Genomic DNA, 16126 nt, shown 5'->3' on the forward strand with positions numbered 1-16126 from the left:
ATAATGTTTAATATTTTTATATAATGAAAATACATAAACATCAACCTTAACTTGGATGTTAACTCACGTAGGCTCTAAATGTATACATATATATGCTGATACAATTAAAGAGATAACTCTTAATCTATGACAATTGCGTGTTTACGATACGTTTATATTAATTTTATATTTCAAATATTTTTAAATATAATGAATATATTTAATATTACCTATGTAAAAAACCACTTTTATTTACTTCTCGCATAACTGGTTTTCACTATTTTTTATATAATACCATATTACATAATATAATAAACTAGTACATATGTATGGAGAAAGTAAAAGTAATTAAAAAGATATATTATGAATATAGCAACAGAATACTAAGTGAAGCTATTGTCAATAGTGCTGTATTTTATTATAAGTACTTCAAGTAGATATTTTAAAAAAACCGCCCGACAATATATGAAATTCAGTTAGCACGCGTCATTTCAGCGTCAGCGAAATTGGTAGTGGATATTCTGCAGGCTGGCATACTCGAAATTTTTTATACGACACTCTTTGATAATACCGTATTTTTATAATATACAATATTATCAATAAGTCCCTACATATTTATAAAATAAATATACTTATAGATATAGATAGATATATATTATATATATTTCTAAAATAAATATTCTTTATCAATATACCCATATTACTTACAGTTACTGTGGCCACCGTGGAGAAACTTATTTATACCAGTATTCTTGAACTGCTGGCTGGCAAAAAGATCTTTGGGGAATATGTTTGTAAGTGTTTTTTTTATTTTAATATGTTAATAAAAAAATAATGTAATAAAATAATTATCATAGATACATAATAAAATTATCGTACTTTTGCATTAGTTTCTAAAAATATATCTACAATTAATTGCTGAATTTAAAATTAAAAGAAAACGAAAGAAAGGTAACTCGATTCAAAGATAAATAATATGATATTCTAAATACAAGGTCTTATTTTCAAAGTATTCCCTGTTACTACACCATTCATATTTCTTTACATTCATAAGTATTTTTGTTTTTTTATTCATTAATAAAAACGTTTGGTAACTGATTCTAACTTATATTTACTTAAGTGTTACCTGTGTTCATTGAATATTAAAATAAATGTTCTTATTTAGTTAATAAGTTAATGTAGATAGACTACCTATTCACAGATTTACATTATTTTAGTACAAAAACCATTATTACCTAACACAATATTGTCAACGCTGAAAATAATAATAAATAATCATCAATAAAATGTTCAATAAAATAAATAGCTAGTAGTTTAGATATCATCATTGTTTTATTTTAAATATACTAAAACTCTTTAAAAAGCTTTAGAATAACAGTTCAAATAACTAGAAGCACGCACCACTAGGGGAAACACTTTGTATAGAAAAATGAGAGGCTATGTAGATGAATTGGTGAAGTAGAATTGAACTTGATTGCTTGAACTAAATGCCTGTTCAAAGTTTTTAATCGTGCAGTCATGCTTCACAGTGGCGATTCGTAGTACCTTATGGATGCTTGCAGTCAGTCATAATATGACTGTCAAAAACGAGTACAATATAGAAATGAGCATACTGACTCTCATCACATCTAAGGTGAAGACACGACATATTATTAATAATATTATGTCGGCTTCGTGCTACAAATGCCTCAAGATAGTCTTAATCTGATCTGTCTTTTCTTCGATGTATATAAGTACCATCTTAGTTGATCGCTGAATAACATTCGTATATTGTAAATGGCCGATTTACAGGATTCCAAAGATTAAAGAAAACTGGCGATTCTTCAAGACGTTCCATATACAAGGAGCGGACATGAACAAATACTACCAAACATAAATATTGCTCTTGCTTAATTGAATGTTATTGTATGACAAAAATATTAATATTAATAATGTTGGTGACCAAATTATTGATATTTTCTTTTGATTTTTTAGAATGATTTACACAGAGCAATGCAGAAATCACAATCCGCCCTTTCCCAGCAGTTAATGATTCTATGTGCTACACTAATGTGCCTCGTGTTCACAAGGTAAAATATGTTTTTTTTACATTTCACCTTTTTATTCATAATACCATAGATAATTAACATATACCTACGCAATAATAACAGTAGAATATTATAATAATGCAAGATTAATACATAATAATAAAAAAAACATTTACGAAACCATTAAAATCTGAATACCTTAGGTATATAGTGTAATTATATAAAATATCTCCTTAAATCCCTTGAATAGGTACCTCAAGAATACAAACCTAAAACGGTAGTCGCATTACCTTATTGGATTTTTATGCTTATTTGCTATATCTCAGGGACGTAGCTGAGCAGCACTCACTTGTTCTAGCAGGTCTCTATTGCAAACGTTTAAATATTTTATATTTTATATGAATCTAGAATACGCGACTTTATAGCAGGTACAAAGCAGATGAAATGACAATGGGCTGGAATGCCACTCGGTGAGTAAACAACCGCTGGAAAAAAATCCGTCATACAGAGATAACCAAGTGACACTATACGATTATAGGGACGCCCTAAAATCTAATGGATTAACGAACTCATAAAATTTAGTGGATGTATGTAGTAGCGAAAAACTAAGGACTGAGAAGAGTGAGAGGAGCTAGGAGAGGACTTCATCCCCGAATGATTATAATGATATTTTAAATTAAATTATATAGTTTTCTCATAAATATACGTAATACTGTTAAGGATATATATTTTTTTTCAAGTTCGATAAATACTATTTCGCATACAATATTAAGCAATCGAACACAAAAATAATTGCTCGTTTCATAGTAGGTAACTAAAAAAATTGTCAACGGTTAAATTTAATAAAACTCAAAAATTTCTTATCGAACAAAATTGGCTAACTCATATGATGTAATAATAAAATTGGAGAGGAAAATCTAAGTAGGTATACCTTTCATAAAATTTTGAAAGATTTTGCGATGCGGAAACTACAATAATTTGAAAAGTTTTTTTCTATCTTGGAACGACGCGCAAAGTTTCTTCCAGAAAGGTCCCTTTTTTATAAAATGACAACACTTTCATTTAATATGTAAACACCTACTTTCTTTTACACATTGTGTTACCCGATGAGGATAGAGACATCTATGTTTCTACAATCTTAAATGGTGAGTAGTTACATACTACAGTGCGACTTTCAAATTGAGTCTTCGACATCACTACCATCGTTTCCGGAACTAAAACCCTCTCCTGCATTTACTTTCACCGTTACTATAATCCCCGTGCCCGTAATTCAGTGTGTGTTTGATATTGCGTGGAGTTTTAATAACACTAAACTGACTAAACCTTTACAGAAGTAGACGAAAGGCATTATTTTGAATGTAAAACTGTTATGAGGAGGAGAAACAGAAAAGAAATCTTTTATTTCCTCTCAATAGTGCCAAAGATAGACTATCAACTTGCAAAAATTTAATATTAGGTGACATAATAGTATCAATTCGCAAAAACCATGCGATATAACAGTTAAGCGCATGCAGTGCTGTAACGTAGAAGATTTCATAGTATCGCTGCACCAGTACAAGAGTATTTGACAAAAACCTGTTAAGAGAAAATGGCCGTCAAATTTTTTGAATAAAAATAAGAGAGTAATTAGATATATTAAATAGTGATAGTAAATATCCTAAAAATATGAACATTTTATCTAAAATTATAAAGAAGAACCTTAAATTCCCTCCCATATTTAAATTATGTAATAAAGTGTTGTATTGCACTAAAAAAATTATACTCCTTTGATAGTCATCATACAAATGTATCTGAAATATTATGGTAAAATAAATTTCTACAAAAATAGTGGAGTCTTGCCCAGAAACTTCAACTGGTCAGTCAAAACTAATATTTTCTCAAATAGTGTACCCTTATACTGAGGCAGCGATATATAAGTCGGTCTTTACTATGTCATAACACTAGTCCCGATTAACGTCCGTACTATTTATTACATTACATCACATTCCCCATGTTCGGTACCTACTAAGAGGATCATATTATTATGGGCCGCCATAGAGTGGACATAATATATTTACGAGAAATGAATAGTAGCTACTGATTCAACATATTAGACCCATAATCTGGGTCCAAACCGACATTGAAAAACAATATGTGATTCTAACTGGGACCTGTGACACTATAAACTTGTTACTGCATCGGGGGTTCGTACTATAGATGATCCCTTTTATTCAACACGTATGCCCTCTTATGCGTAAGGCAGTGGTCTCCAACCTTTATGTTACTACGCCTCCCTTTAAAAAAAATCTAATCTTGGCGCCTCCCCCCCTTTATTTCATTAAATAATACAGACACTTTTTTAACACACAAGTTTTTACTACTTACTTATATTAAATTCATTTTTTAATAATTTTTTTTTTCATGCGACGAATGAGCTTGCTTATTACCACAATCAATTTTAATAGAAGTCAACCAAATTCATCATCGTTCATTGACAAAAATTAATAGATTCTATCATGGGCTCCACATACTGAATAGGGCCCACAGGCCAGGATCTTTCACCCATATATTTAAAATATTTAATAGCCCCGAAACAAAGCAGCGCCGCAGGCGACTTTTTTTACTAATAATAAAATAATATGAAAAATGCATTAGCAAACTAACCAAGAACTCAGGAAATAGATTTTTGTTTGCTTCAATATATCTGGCGTAGACATCATTTAAAAGTGGAGACATGTATTATTGTTATATTATATTAAAGAAATCACGTCAAAAACAATTAAAAAAAACAATATCACACCCTGCCTACACGCTTCAGTTGACACTTTAGCTACGAGTGACATTTAAATTTGAGGTTATTGTTTTCATGCAACCAGCGGTCGTTTTGTGCATTACCGAAACAGAGCGTTTGCAAAAGCGCCATTTTTTAATTTCTCCGCTCCAAATATTTTTTAATAGGATTTAAATATACGTATTATATATTAAAATAAACATTCATGCACTGAATTTTCACTGTTACGTTAAGATATGAAGTTTTATTTATTTGTAGATATTATGGTATAAAAATTAATTTATTAAAAAATTTTGGCGCCTCCCCTGGCAATAGATCGCGCCCCAGGTTGGAAACCGCTGGCGTAAGGTAATGACTTATTGTCCGAAAGCTCTGGTTGCGATTTCCAGTGCAGTTTCCTAATTTTCTCAAAGCCTGGGTATTTCTGTGATTATTTTACTTTCATAACTACGACGCTATGTTGTGTCCAGGCTTGTTTTGTCTCCTAAAAATGTAACATAAAATTGGAAGCACACAGCATCATGCTCATATTTTATACCACTATCCAACATCGATATCATGATTCAAGCAATTATATTAACTATAACTACATCTCTTATTTCAGTGTCTGTGGAATCCAGCATTTCCAGAGAGCAGGACACCGTCACTTGAACTTGTTTCAATCAACATACTTTGTCGTGGTGACTTTTTCGACGGTGGGCTACGGAGACCTTGTGCCAGACATTTGGCCAACGCAGCTATACATGGTCATCATGATATGCGTAGCTCTGATTGTTTTACCAACTCAGGTACCATATTAACTCTATATATTATATACATATATTTTTATTATTTACATACAGAAAACGTATACAACCATCAAAACATACATAATTCAAACGTGACATGCATTATTTTTATCAATCAGTGTATACAATAATATTATTAAGATATTTTTGAGTCTCATATATTATTATTATTACAACGTTTTTCTTAGCTCGTATTCGTATTTGTCCAGTGGCTCTTTGTCCGGTACAAATCTTGCAATCGATTTTTAACTAACTTCCCGACTAGCTAGACATTTGAAACTTTTAGAATATATCAGAACACGATGCCAATGCATTTTTTTATATACTTTTAGCCATCTTTAAGTAGAATTAAATTCATTTTCAGTTAATTCTGTTTTGTACGAAAAGTTATTTTGACACCATTATTGGTTGCTAGGGGTCTGGGGTCCTAGCAACTAAATTATTATATATATGTGCGTTACTAAGGAAATCAATATGATATTTCGGGTCTAGGATGATTTGACACCGGACAACTGGACGCCACGGAATTTGAAAATAAATAGACGTTAAGTACTTACAGATACTTTAAAAAAATATTTAATATTATTATTTATATTTCAATGATTATATTATGATGCAATAGTTGGTGAGAATGTAAATATGCAGACGTAAACAATGATTTAATCGTGCATATGTTTAAGTTCCAACGAAAAAAGAGTTTTTTATTTTAAATAAAGCCTTAGGCATGGTAATTATTAATTCGCGATAAAGAATACATTATGTTAACTCATTAGTGGCACAGGTGTTCATATGGACACATCAATTTTGTTGATGGTGTCATATGAATTTTTATTTGTTTTAAAAATTGTTTATTTACATTTTGTATGTATCTGTAATATAACAGAGAATGAATAGTGATATAAAATTTTCATATCGTTTTTAAGTTTTGAGATAATAGCCGTGTTCATATGGACACGCGTGACATTTATGTTATCAATATTTTTTTTTGGACTGTATGGTTTATTAGTAGAATTATTATAAAGTATGATAGTTTTCAATACACATTACACACAAGCTAATATTGCATTTTCTTCACTGCGTTCTGATTTCAGATGTTTCTTTTTCTTTCAAAAATCAGTCACAGCGTCAATTTTTTCTATTTTTTTGAATAAAATATTTTAACCCATTAAATTGTATATCTGCTAGAACCATTGATTTTGATGTACATAGTTTTGAATATCCATCCTATCAAGATCCATCAGCGTTATTGTTTTCCACATTTTTCCCGTAAAATAGATATTTTGTGCACCTAGGTGTAATTGCGTGTAGAATCTCCAGTTATAGTATAAAATATCAGGTTGGTCTATCTATGTTCTTGCATTCCTAGATTTCACTTGTGTATCTGCTTTTAATTGTCTATGATTTTAATTATCGATTGTTCCACCACCATCCTCATCTGTTAAAACCGCAGGATCTGGTCGGTGATGAGATAAATAATAATATTATATTCGTCGACATTATCATCATCACTAGCTTCATAAAGTGCATTCAATGCATTATTTACCAGCATTTCTCTTTCTTCAATCTTAGACATATCCCAGAAACTAAATACTTTGACAAAATGAGAATAATATATTTTATAAAAAATATAGTGATAACACAGATAACAAATCATAATTTAAATTTGTAGTGTTAAGTGGCACGCGTGTCCATATGGACACGCATTAATTCATTATGCAATAACACCACATAAACAAAAATAATTCCATTTCGTAATTACATATCATGAAACTGAACACGTTATAATGCATTCAATGACAGAAATATTATTCTTTGAAACAATATAATCAGAAAACCACGGTTATCCTTAACATAAGTCCATCATTTTATGATTATTAAATGAATGGCCACTTTGACACTTTATATTAATTTCATTATGTCAGCTAGATCATTCAAATGACGAACAATTGAAGCAGTGTACTTATTTCAACTGATTAACGTTTATAAAACAAATTATTATTTTAAAATAACAATTAGCCAAAGTAAACTGTACTACAATAATTGCGTGTCCATATGGACACGGGTGACACTAACGTGAGCAATTGGGTCTGGCACTAAAGAGTTAAGAGTAAAATGAATTCAAACTACTAAGTAGTAGATAGAAACTGATTAAAATACCTCGTCTATACGTATCTACGACAGTGCGGCGTCCAATTGTCCGGAGGCCAGTCGTCCCATTCCCAATATTTCAGTATTATTTCTATCAAGCACAATGTTTTTGATCATTTAAGCTAGTCAAGTCAAGTTTATATGATTCAAGAAAAAATTTAAAAACGTTGTATATAAAAAGTTCTTTTTATCTTGTAATTATTTTTTAAGTAAGTTATTTTACAGTACAACAATGTTTGTACTATTACTTACTGTCTTAACCTGGCGCTACAGATCATTTATGCCCATAGCCAATTGCACAACTGTCATCCAGGTATATGTTTATCCTGAGCTCTATCTTTCTCTATCTCTTTCCAATCAGTAACACTCAGCCACTTTGAGTCTCTCTTGCCATTATCCACTCATCTTTTTCGTGGGCATTCCAGAAGACGAATGCCTACAATAATACAATATTTACAAATTCCAGAATCATAATACTATAGTAACGTAGATTGTTAATCGAACTCAATTTGATTCTTGGCCATCTACAATCCTTGTTGTCTATTACCTTGGCCTCATAAATACGATGTTTCTTTCTATACTTCTGCCGTTCTATCAAAGCCTTTTGAGTATTAGAGTATCTTCTGACTTTCTGAGTTGGCAGGTAGATCACTATACAACGCGTCTAATAATTCGTAGTTGTACCTTACTTGTCACGTACAATCTAGGTTGAATAATATTATTCTGGAGACACTATAATATCAATAACGGTCTAGTCACAAAACAACTTTATCAATCCTTACACTTATATTATACAAGTTATATTGAAAGTTCAAAATCACCCGACCTACTGAATAGTATTATCCCAGATATAATTGTATAGACCAAGCTATATGGACAGTATCAGTGTGATATTCCGACCATGTCCTATCCTAATAAGATCATATGTGTTGTTAGATTTCAAAATCAGCCAAGTCCATAATGGATGAATAGGAGAAGAACAGCTTTTTGTTTTCTCAAGTACACAGTCACAAGGGTGAAAGTTTATATTATTTCGAGTATAGAATATTTAAAATTAATATGTTCCACATTTCAATAATGAAGAAATGTTAGAAAGCAGTAGTTCTTCAGCAATTATCAAAAAATTCAAAAATACCTAAAGGTGGACTCGGCTGATTTTGAAATCTAGCGACACATATGAGCCTCCACAGAGTAGAGGTTAGTATTAACAGATTTTGTTTTACGATAAATAGATATAAGCCACTTGCTCAACCTATTAAGGATTATTAATGGATTAAGGATTGTAAAAATATCTGAATATAATTATTTTACTAAGATTAATATTTGAATAATATATTCTGTTCTTCCGAACTGTAAAAAATATATGATGCATTATAAATGCCCAATATCTTTAATATAAATATGCATGATAATTTTAAAAATCAGTTCTTGACATATTGTTAATTATTAATATACGACATTAATGTCTGCTCTACGACAGATAACAAAAATTGATGGCCTGTATTTTATTTATCAGTTCGAACAACTGGCGTTCACCTGGATGGAGCGTCAGAAGCTTGGCGGTTCATATTCTTCTCACCGAGCCCAATCTGAAAAGCACGTAGTCGTATGCTCCACCACCCTACACGCAGACACCATCATGGACTTTCTGAATGAGTTTTACGCCCATCCACTTCTACAAGACTACTATGTGGTGCTATTATCGCCAATGGAACTCGACACCACCATGCGGATGATATTACAAGTAAGTTTTTGCTGATTAGGAAACCAAATCTCCAGCGTAAAACATGTATTATAAATAAATATTCATTCAATACAAATGCATACTTTGGACATAATATTTTTAATGAGAAGTAATATGATCTTTTGTAATTTTTGTGCGGGGAAATATGTAGAAATGGGCAGAGTTTCCTTGACTACGCCATCTTATAAATAGCTCAATTATTAATATTTGGTTGTATTAAATGGCACCCCACAAATAATTTTACTGTAATCTCTCTTATAAACAATTTACCTCAGTGTTAAGGATTGATTTGGAAATAGTCTATAATAATATTCAGGTATAATAACAACTATTTTTTTTCTTACCGTATCATCCCTTATTGGAGGTCGACCATCACTAGGGCAATCTTGGTTCTATCATCTACTAGTCTCAAGCTAGTCTCTAGAAATAAAAATAAGAACCGAGATGCCACGAGTGCCTTACCCAAAATGAAATAATGCTTTCTTAGAAATCGGTATCACATGAGACGCTGCTATGCCGCCAATTTCCTATGACTCTTAATATGTCACGGAAGTTAAAAGCTTTCGAGGTGTAACCGTAGACGCATCATCACCAATTTCTTGGACTAGCAGTATAACAAATGTTAGTCTCTCCAAACAAATGATGAATGACCGAGAAGTTTTGCACAATATCAAAACAGGGAAACTACAGTTCATTGGCCACATGGGGAGAGGAAAAAAGGACAGCATTCCGTAACTCGTTATCCAAATAAAAGTCAATGGAAAATATATCAGAAGATCTTTCGACTTGTTCTAGTTATCAGATGCTAGAGTAAATATTTCCCGATGATGGCTGACTTTCGATTGGGGATGGCATATGTATACAGAATAAGTAGAAAACCATAAAATTACCTTCATGATTACCAAAAATCTGTTTACATTCTAGTTGTGATAAATTTCATATTAATTTGATTGATTAATAAAATAGTGCCCAATTTTTTCAGGTACCTATTTGGGCACAGCGTGTGATTTACATCCAAGGGTCTTGCTTGAAAGATGGAGATTTATGCCGGGCACGGATGAACGAGGCTGAAGCCGTTTTTGTTCTAGCTGCTAGAAACTATGCCGACAAAACCGCCGCAGATGAGCACACAATTTTAAGGTAAATCAATAATTTATTGGTTAAAATCCTATTTAAATTATTATCAGGATCATTTTAATCAGTTTAGCAGGATATTCCATACACATGATTTGAATCTTAAAAGTTTTCAACATTTTATGAATGATTAACATTTATGTTTTCTTAAATTTAATTGTATTCTGTGATGATGGCTGTATGTATCTAATTCACAATAAAAATATTTAAGGCTCTATTTAATGATGTGACAATACATAATATAAAACGATTTAGCAAAACACTTTTGATATTGGCATATAAAGTTTCAATACGTAGTGCTAAAAATCAGCAAATATTATAGTTTACGAGATACCTTTTCAATAAATAATTATCGTATGGTAAGCATTTTTTATAATTGCTCAATATCAATTATCAAGTCCTAAAATATTATATTTAAATATAATACGTATATTTTAATGTATTATATTTCTTGCAACACCTCTTTTGTTAGTTTTTCGCCAGATTTTCTGCCATGTAAAATTTTTAAATTGTGGCTTACCAAATTTGCACTTTAAAACATAGCAATATGGATTACTTATTGGTATATATTGTGTAAGAAATATTTAATATTTTTATCATATAATAATATTAAAGTAAATAATAAATAATTTTAGACTTCTTTATTATTTCTAGAACGTTCTAGAAAATAATAGTAAATGTCGATAGTTAAAGTAACCAAATTATTAATAAACGTGTAGTAGTTTTAGTAGAGTTTATTATTACAAAAGCATTTAATCTCATGTAATAATAATTTTGCAGGTCTTGGGCAGTGAAAGACTTTGCCCCCAATGTACCTCAATACGTACAGATTTTTAGACCTGAGAACAAACTGCACGTGAAGTTTGCGGAGTATGTAGTCTGCGAAGATGAATTCAAATACGCCCTTCTTGCCAACAACTGCACATGTCCTGGAGCTTCGACCCTTGTTACGCTTTTGCTCCACACTTCTCGTGGCCAGTGAGTATTCAATGCGTTTAGACGAAGGGACTCTTTTAGTATAGTAGTATCATATTAACTTTTTTTATGTCTTTTAAATAGAGAGGGGCAACAGTCTCAAGAAGAATGGCACCGCTTATATGGAAAATGCTCAGGAAATGAGATTTATCACATTATTCTTGGAGATAGTCGCTTTTTCGGAGAATATGAGGGAAAGAGCTTCACTTATGCAAGTTTTCATTCACACCGAAAGTAAGTTTTAAAGTTTTAACTAGTTGGTTTACTAATTAATTATAAAGAATCCATCCCAATATTAAAATTACTTAAAACCTTAAATTTTTTTCGTTCTAGAACTTGGATTGGTGGTTAAAATAAATATGTGCTAAAATAATGATAAAATATCATTCTTCGTTATTTTCAAATTGGCTTCCTAATATAGAGAATATTTTTCATGCATATAGCATGACACGATGTGTAGTAGATTTGATTTCCCATCAGTTACCATACATTATTACAACGTGCTGGCTTGCCGAATACACATCATGAATAGCCATTAACAAAATATTTCTAAGTCTCCCCTATACAGTCTCTCTATGTATTTTGTTATTTTATAGTCAATAATAATTATGCTGCGATATCCATTTGGTCAATTTTGATTTCTTCTCATTCTTTGGCATTTTTTGAATATATCGCACCTATTTCAATCTTCATGACGCATGAAATCTTGTTTTTACCGTGTCCGATCCTAATATCATGGCCCTCCACAGGGGGATGTTATATTAACAGATTTTTTATTTTACGAAAAATGGATTTTAGCCACTTACTCTACGTATTAGGTTCACACTTTGGGTCCAAATAGACATTGAAAATAATATGTGAATTATACCAGACCGGGAATTCGAACCTGAAAACCTCGGCATTAAAACCCGGTAACTTTTCGGCCATTGTGGTTAATTTAATCTTCCAATGAGTTATTATTCAACTTCATCTTCAACGTATGGTTCAATATTATTAGATAAGAATAAATAAATGTCAAATGAAATTCTACAAGATATAGAAGATTGTGTTGTATTTTCAATTGAATCTGTTCATTTTCTAAACTAATTTAAATATGTGTTATTGTTGTACCAATTGATAGTAGATTAAGACAACTAGACTTTTATTTTGGATTAATATATCGATCTGCCATCACAAATTTTGTTCGAATCCTTTCAGATACGGTGTTGCACTGGTAGGCGTTCGCCCAGCTGAACTGCCAGAATTCTATGAAGAGACTATCCTACTGAACCCTGGACCTCGCCACATCATGAAGAAGACTGACACCTGCTACTACATGAGCATCACCAAAGAGGAGAATTCGGCGTTTGTGACGCAGCAGGGTGTCAACCACGGGCCTGTACCTCCGGGGGCCAACGTGAATAGTGCGAAAGCGAGTAACGCGGCGGGGCCAAGCACTGAGACATCCAACCGCGCTACCAACGACAAGGAAATGGCACCGCCTTTACAATGTGAGCCCCCTCAGCTGATACTGCAGGTGCCTGGTGTGACAGGCGCCTCGCCGGACCGCGCTGCACCCGCCACGCTCACTTCACCCCACACCGCCTGTGAGTGTTTGATGTTGTCTGTTTCTTTTGCCAGTGGAATATTGAAAACAATAAATATTTTTTTTCATCATAATATATAATATAACAACTATTCAACACCAGGCAACTTGTAAATTCATACATACAAGTTCTACCAGTGAGAGGTTTGAAGTATGGGAAAATTTATACCATATGGCAAAGTTTTTCAAAGTGTGCATCACGTCTCGTTAAGCCGCTGCAGAATATTCAAAAATAATAATTATTTCTGGTAAACTCAATTCAATACATCACAAAATACGATTATTACATATTATTATATATTTAATATAGATTTATATGATTCATTGTGCATTCAAAATTTTTTAATGATTGATCTAATTGGCTCAAATCTATCACCTAATCAGTTTTTTAATATCGTTCAGTTCTATAATATACCAAGAGCCATGAGCTAGGGACAATTTAAACTTTGAGGAATTTTTTTTTTTAAGTAGGTACTTAATGAGTTTTTTTTATATAATGAAATAATAAATTACCAATGTAGAAATCAATAATAAATTATTACAAAAATTGGTTGTAAACCAAAAATGGCATTCTCTCCTTTTTTTTCTACAATAATTGTAGAATTAATCTATATTTAATACACAAGCATTTTTTTCAAAACCTTCCATCTTAATTAATAACATTTTGAAATATTGTCAATTGGTAAAACACCAACCACTAAATTTAAAATGAAACAGTAATAAATAAAATAGTATTGACAATATGTTTACATAATATAATATAATATGATAGTGTAGATACCCAATAACATTTGCTTTAACAGCAGTTATGAAAACAGCAGTACCTAGTTGGGTGGGGTTAAATTTGTCGCATACACTTCAACTTAAGATACTTGGACGGTCCCTAAGGTATAAACTTTCCCCATATACCACAAGAAAAATCAATAAATAATATATATTGTTATGTTTGTGTATTATATTATCGTATTTTTCTTCATTCATGAACTTTATGAAAATTATACAAAACAAATCAACATTATATTAAAAAAAGGTTTTATTTTTTGATTTTTTTATAACCGGTAGGTACCTAGACTCAGGGTTTTGAACCAAAACTGAACCGAAAACCTGAAAAACCGTTATTTTTGTCGGAACGAAAACCGGAACCGAACCGATAATAAAATATTGACTTTTTTGGTTCGGTGTACATAATATTATGTTCAAACACTTGCGTTAACATAATCTTACTCCCTACTTCAGTTGTAGTGTTGAAATATTTGTGTCAAATTCAAATTATAAAGAAATCATTTACGATCATGTGACGTATCTCGACAAAATTTCAATATTTATGTCTACGGCCGTGCGGTGGAGCATAACCATTAGTTTCGGATCGTGACATACAAGTACCACCTTTTTAAAATTATCGTAGAAAAACACGTAAGCCGGAACGAAAAAAATAATGGTTCGAAGCCCTGCCTAAACTCTCGCTGGTATTAGTATAATATAACTATACATAATAATGTTTCTGACAAAACTAATCATATTTTCTTTATTCCACGAATTTCTTATCATCGTCGCTACTACAATATATTTGCAGCATACATTTAGTTATTGTTATTAACAGAATGACAGTACATAATCTGTATTTTTTTAAATCTATGCTAGTAGGTAAAATTCAGCTTTGTAAGTTTTAGATCATTTGGATGAAATTTAAATAACTTCCCATCTCCGCATTTATGTAGTCAATCGTAGTAAGTTATAAACAAATGTTTTATACATTTTTTGTATACATTTGTGTAAAGTAATTTTATGTGCATTTTATATTTTGCATTGTCATTGAGTTTTTGTATGACATATTTTTATAGCCTGTGTACATCTTATCGCGCAGCTACTATTATAATTATCTATTAATAAAATAATATTAGAAATATTCGCTAATAAATAGAACAATATAAAAGATATAAGTCTTTATTTTCCGCTATGATTGCATTCTGCCTTCTTTTGGGTAGTTTATTGAATATTTATATTATATAAAAAATATATGCTCCTTGATTTTTAATAGTTAAACCGTTTTCTTATTTAAAGTAAACAGTAAGTTATTTTAACCTTATTGTACTAAATAATACGTCTATAAACATTTTAATAACAATAGAGATTTGTCCCACTTCTATCGCTGATAAATTAATGAATATAATAAAATCACGTATAATATTTATATAAAAGTGATCTCATTAACTCTTATATTTTATTAATTATTTACACAATTTATACAATACTTTTCAACTTAGATAGTATATGTATAAAATATAATGATTTTTATAATATAATATTTACTAACCAGCATGCTGCTTTATTTTTACGGATTTTTTTCAATAGCGATTTAATAAAATATAGATCTGAACAGAGAAAGCTGAATTAAGGGTACCTATACATTATTGGCCATATTTTTTTAATGTAGTGATCGATGTATTAAATATCGTTATAGAAAAAATCACAGTAACCTTGCTCTTTTATCATTATCTTGGTATGAGAGAAAATATCAAAAATTTTGGTGCTTGTATTTGTACGTGGGTAGTTGTATTTGATACACTCAATCACAAATTCACACTACAATGAATTGGCAGATTTATTCCAAAGACCTTGTAATTAGAGAAGTTCCTCGATATTCAAGCGCGGATTCTGTTTTACAATATAAAACACTGTACGATATTTATTTTTTAACCATATTCAACCTTAAGATGGTCATGTGGCCCTCCACAGAATGGAGGATATATTAACAGATCTTTGTTGTTGTTTTTTTTTTTTTTACTAAACATGGATATTAGCCACTTCCTCAACCTATTAGGTATATTACTCTGGGTCTTTTCACGCATTAAAAATAACACATGAATTTGCCGGGATTCGAGCCTAGGGCCCACATCATTATAATACGACGCGGTAATTTTTTTTTTTTTAAAATATACACACAATTTAAATTCTATATTGAAACTTATAATATAA

General features: G+C 31.1%; 1 protein-coding gene across 1 annotated transcript in view; it reads left to right on the top strand.

The window, feature by feature from the left end:
* Window positions 1–689: 689 nt before the first annotated feature.
* Window positions 690–16126, top strand: part of SLO2 (slowpoke 2) — a 51870-nt gene continuing 36433 nt past the window's right edge. The window contains 8 exon segments of the mRNA XM_085944940.1: window positions 690–773; window positions 1954–2048; window positions 5381–5564; window positions 9229–9456; window positions 10439–10596; window positions 11371–11568; window positions 11650–11799; window positions 12763–13151. Coding sequence (XP_085801066.1) covers window positions 768–773; window positions 1954–2048; window positions 5381–5564; window positions 9229–9456; window positions 10439–10596; window positions 11371–11568; window positions 11650–11799; window positions 12763–13151 — 1408 coding nt within the window. The 5' untranslated portion in view covers window positions 690–767.

Source organism: Rhyacophila brunnea, unplaced genomic scaffold (assembly GCF_057557595.1).
Source record: "Rhyacophila brunnea isolate RB1 unplaced genomic scaffold, BYU_Rbru_1.0 scaffold_1, whole genome shotgun sequence".
NCBI classification, from domain to species: domain Eukaryota; kingdom Metazoa; phylum Arthropoda; class Insecta; order Trichoptera; family Rhyacophilidae; genus Rhyacophila; species Rhyacophila brunnea.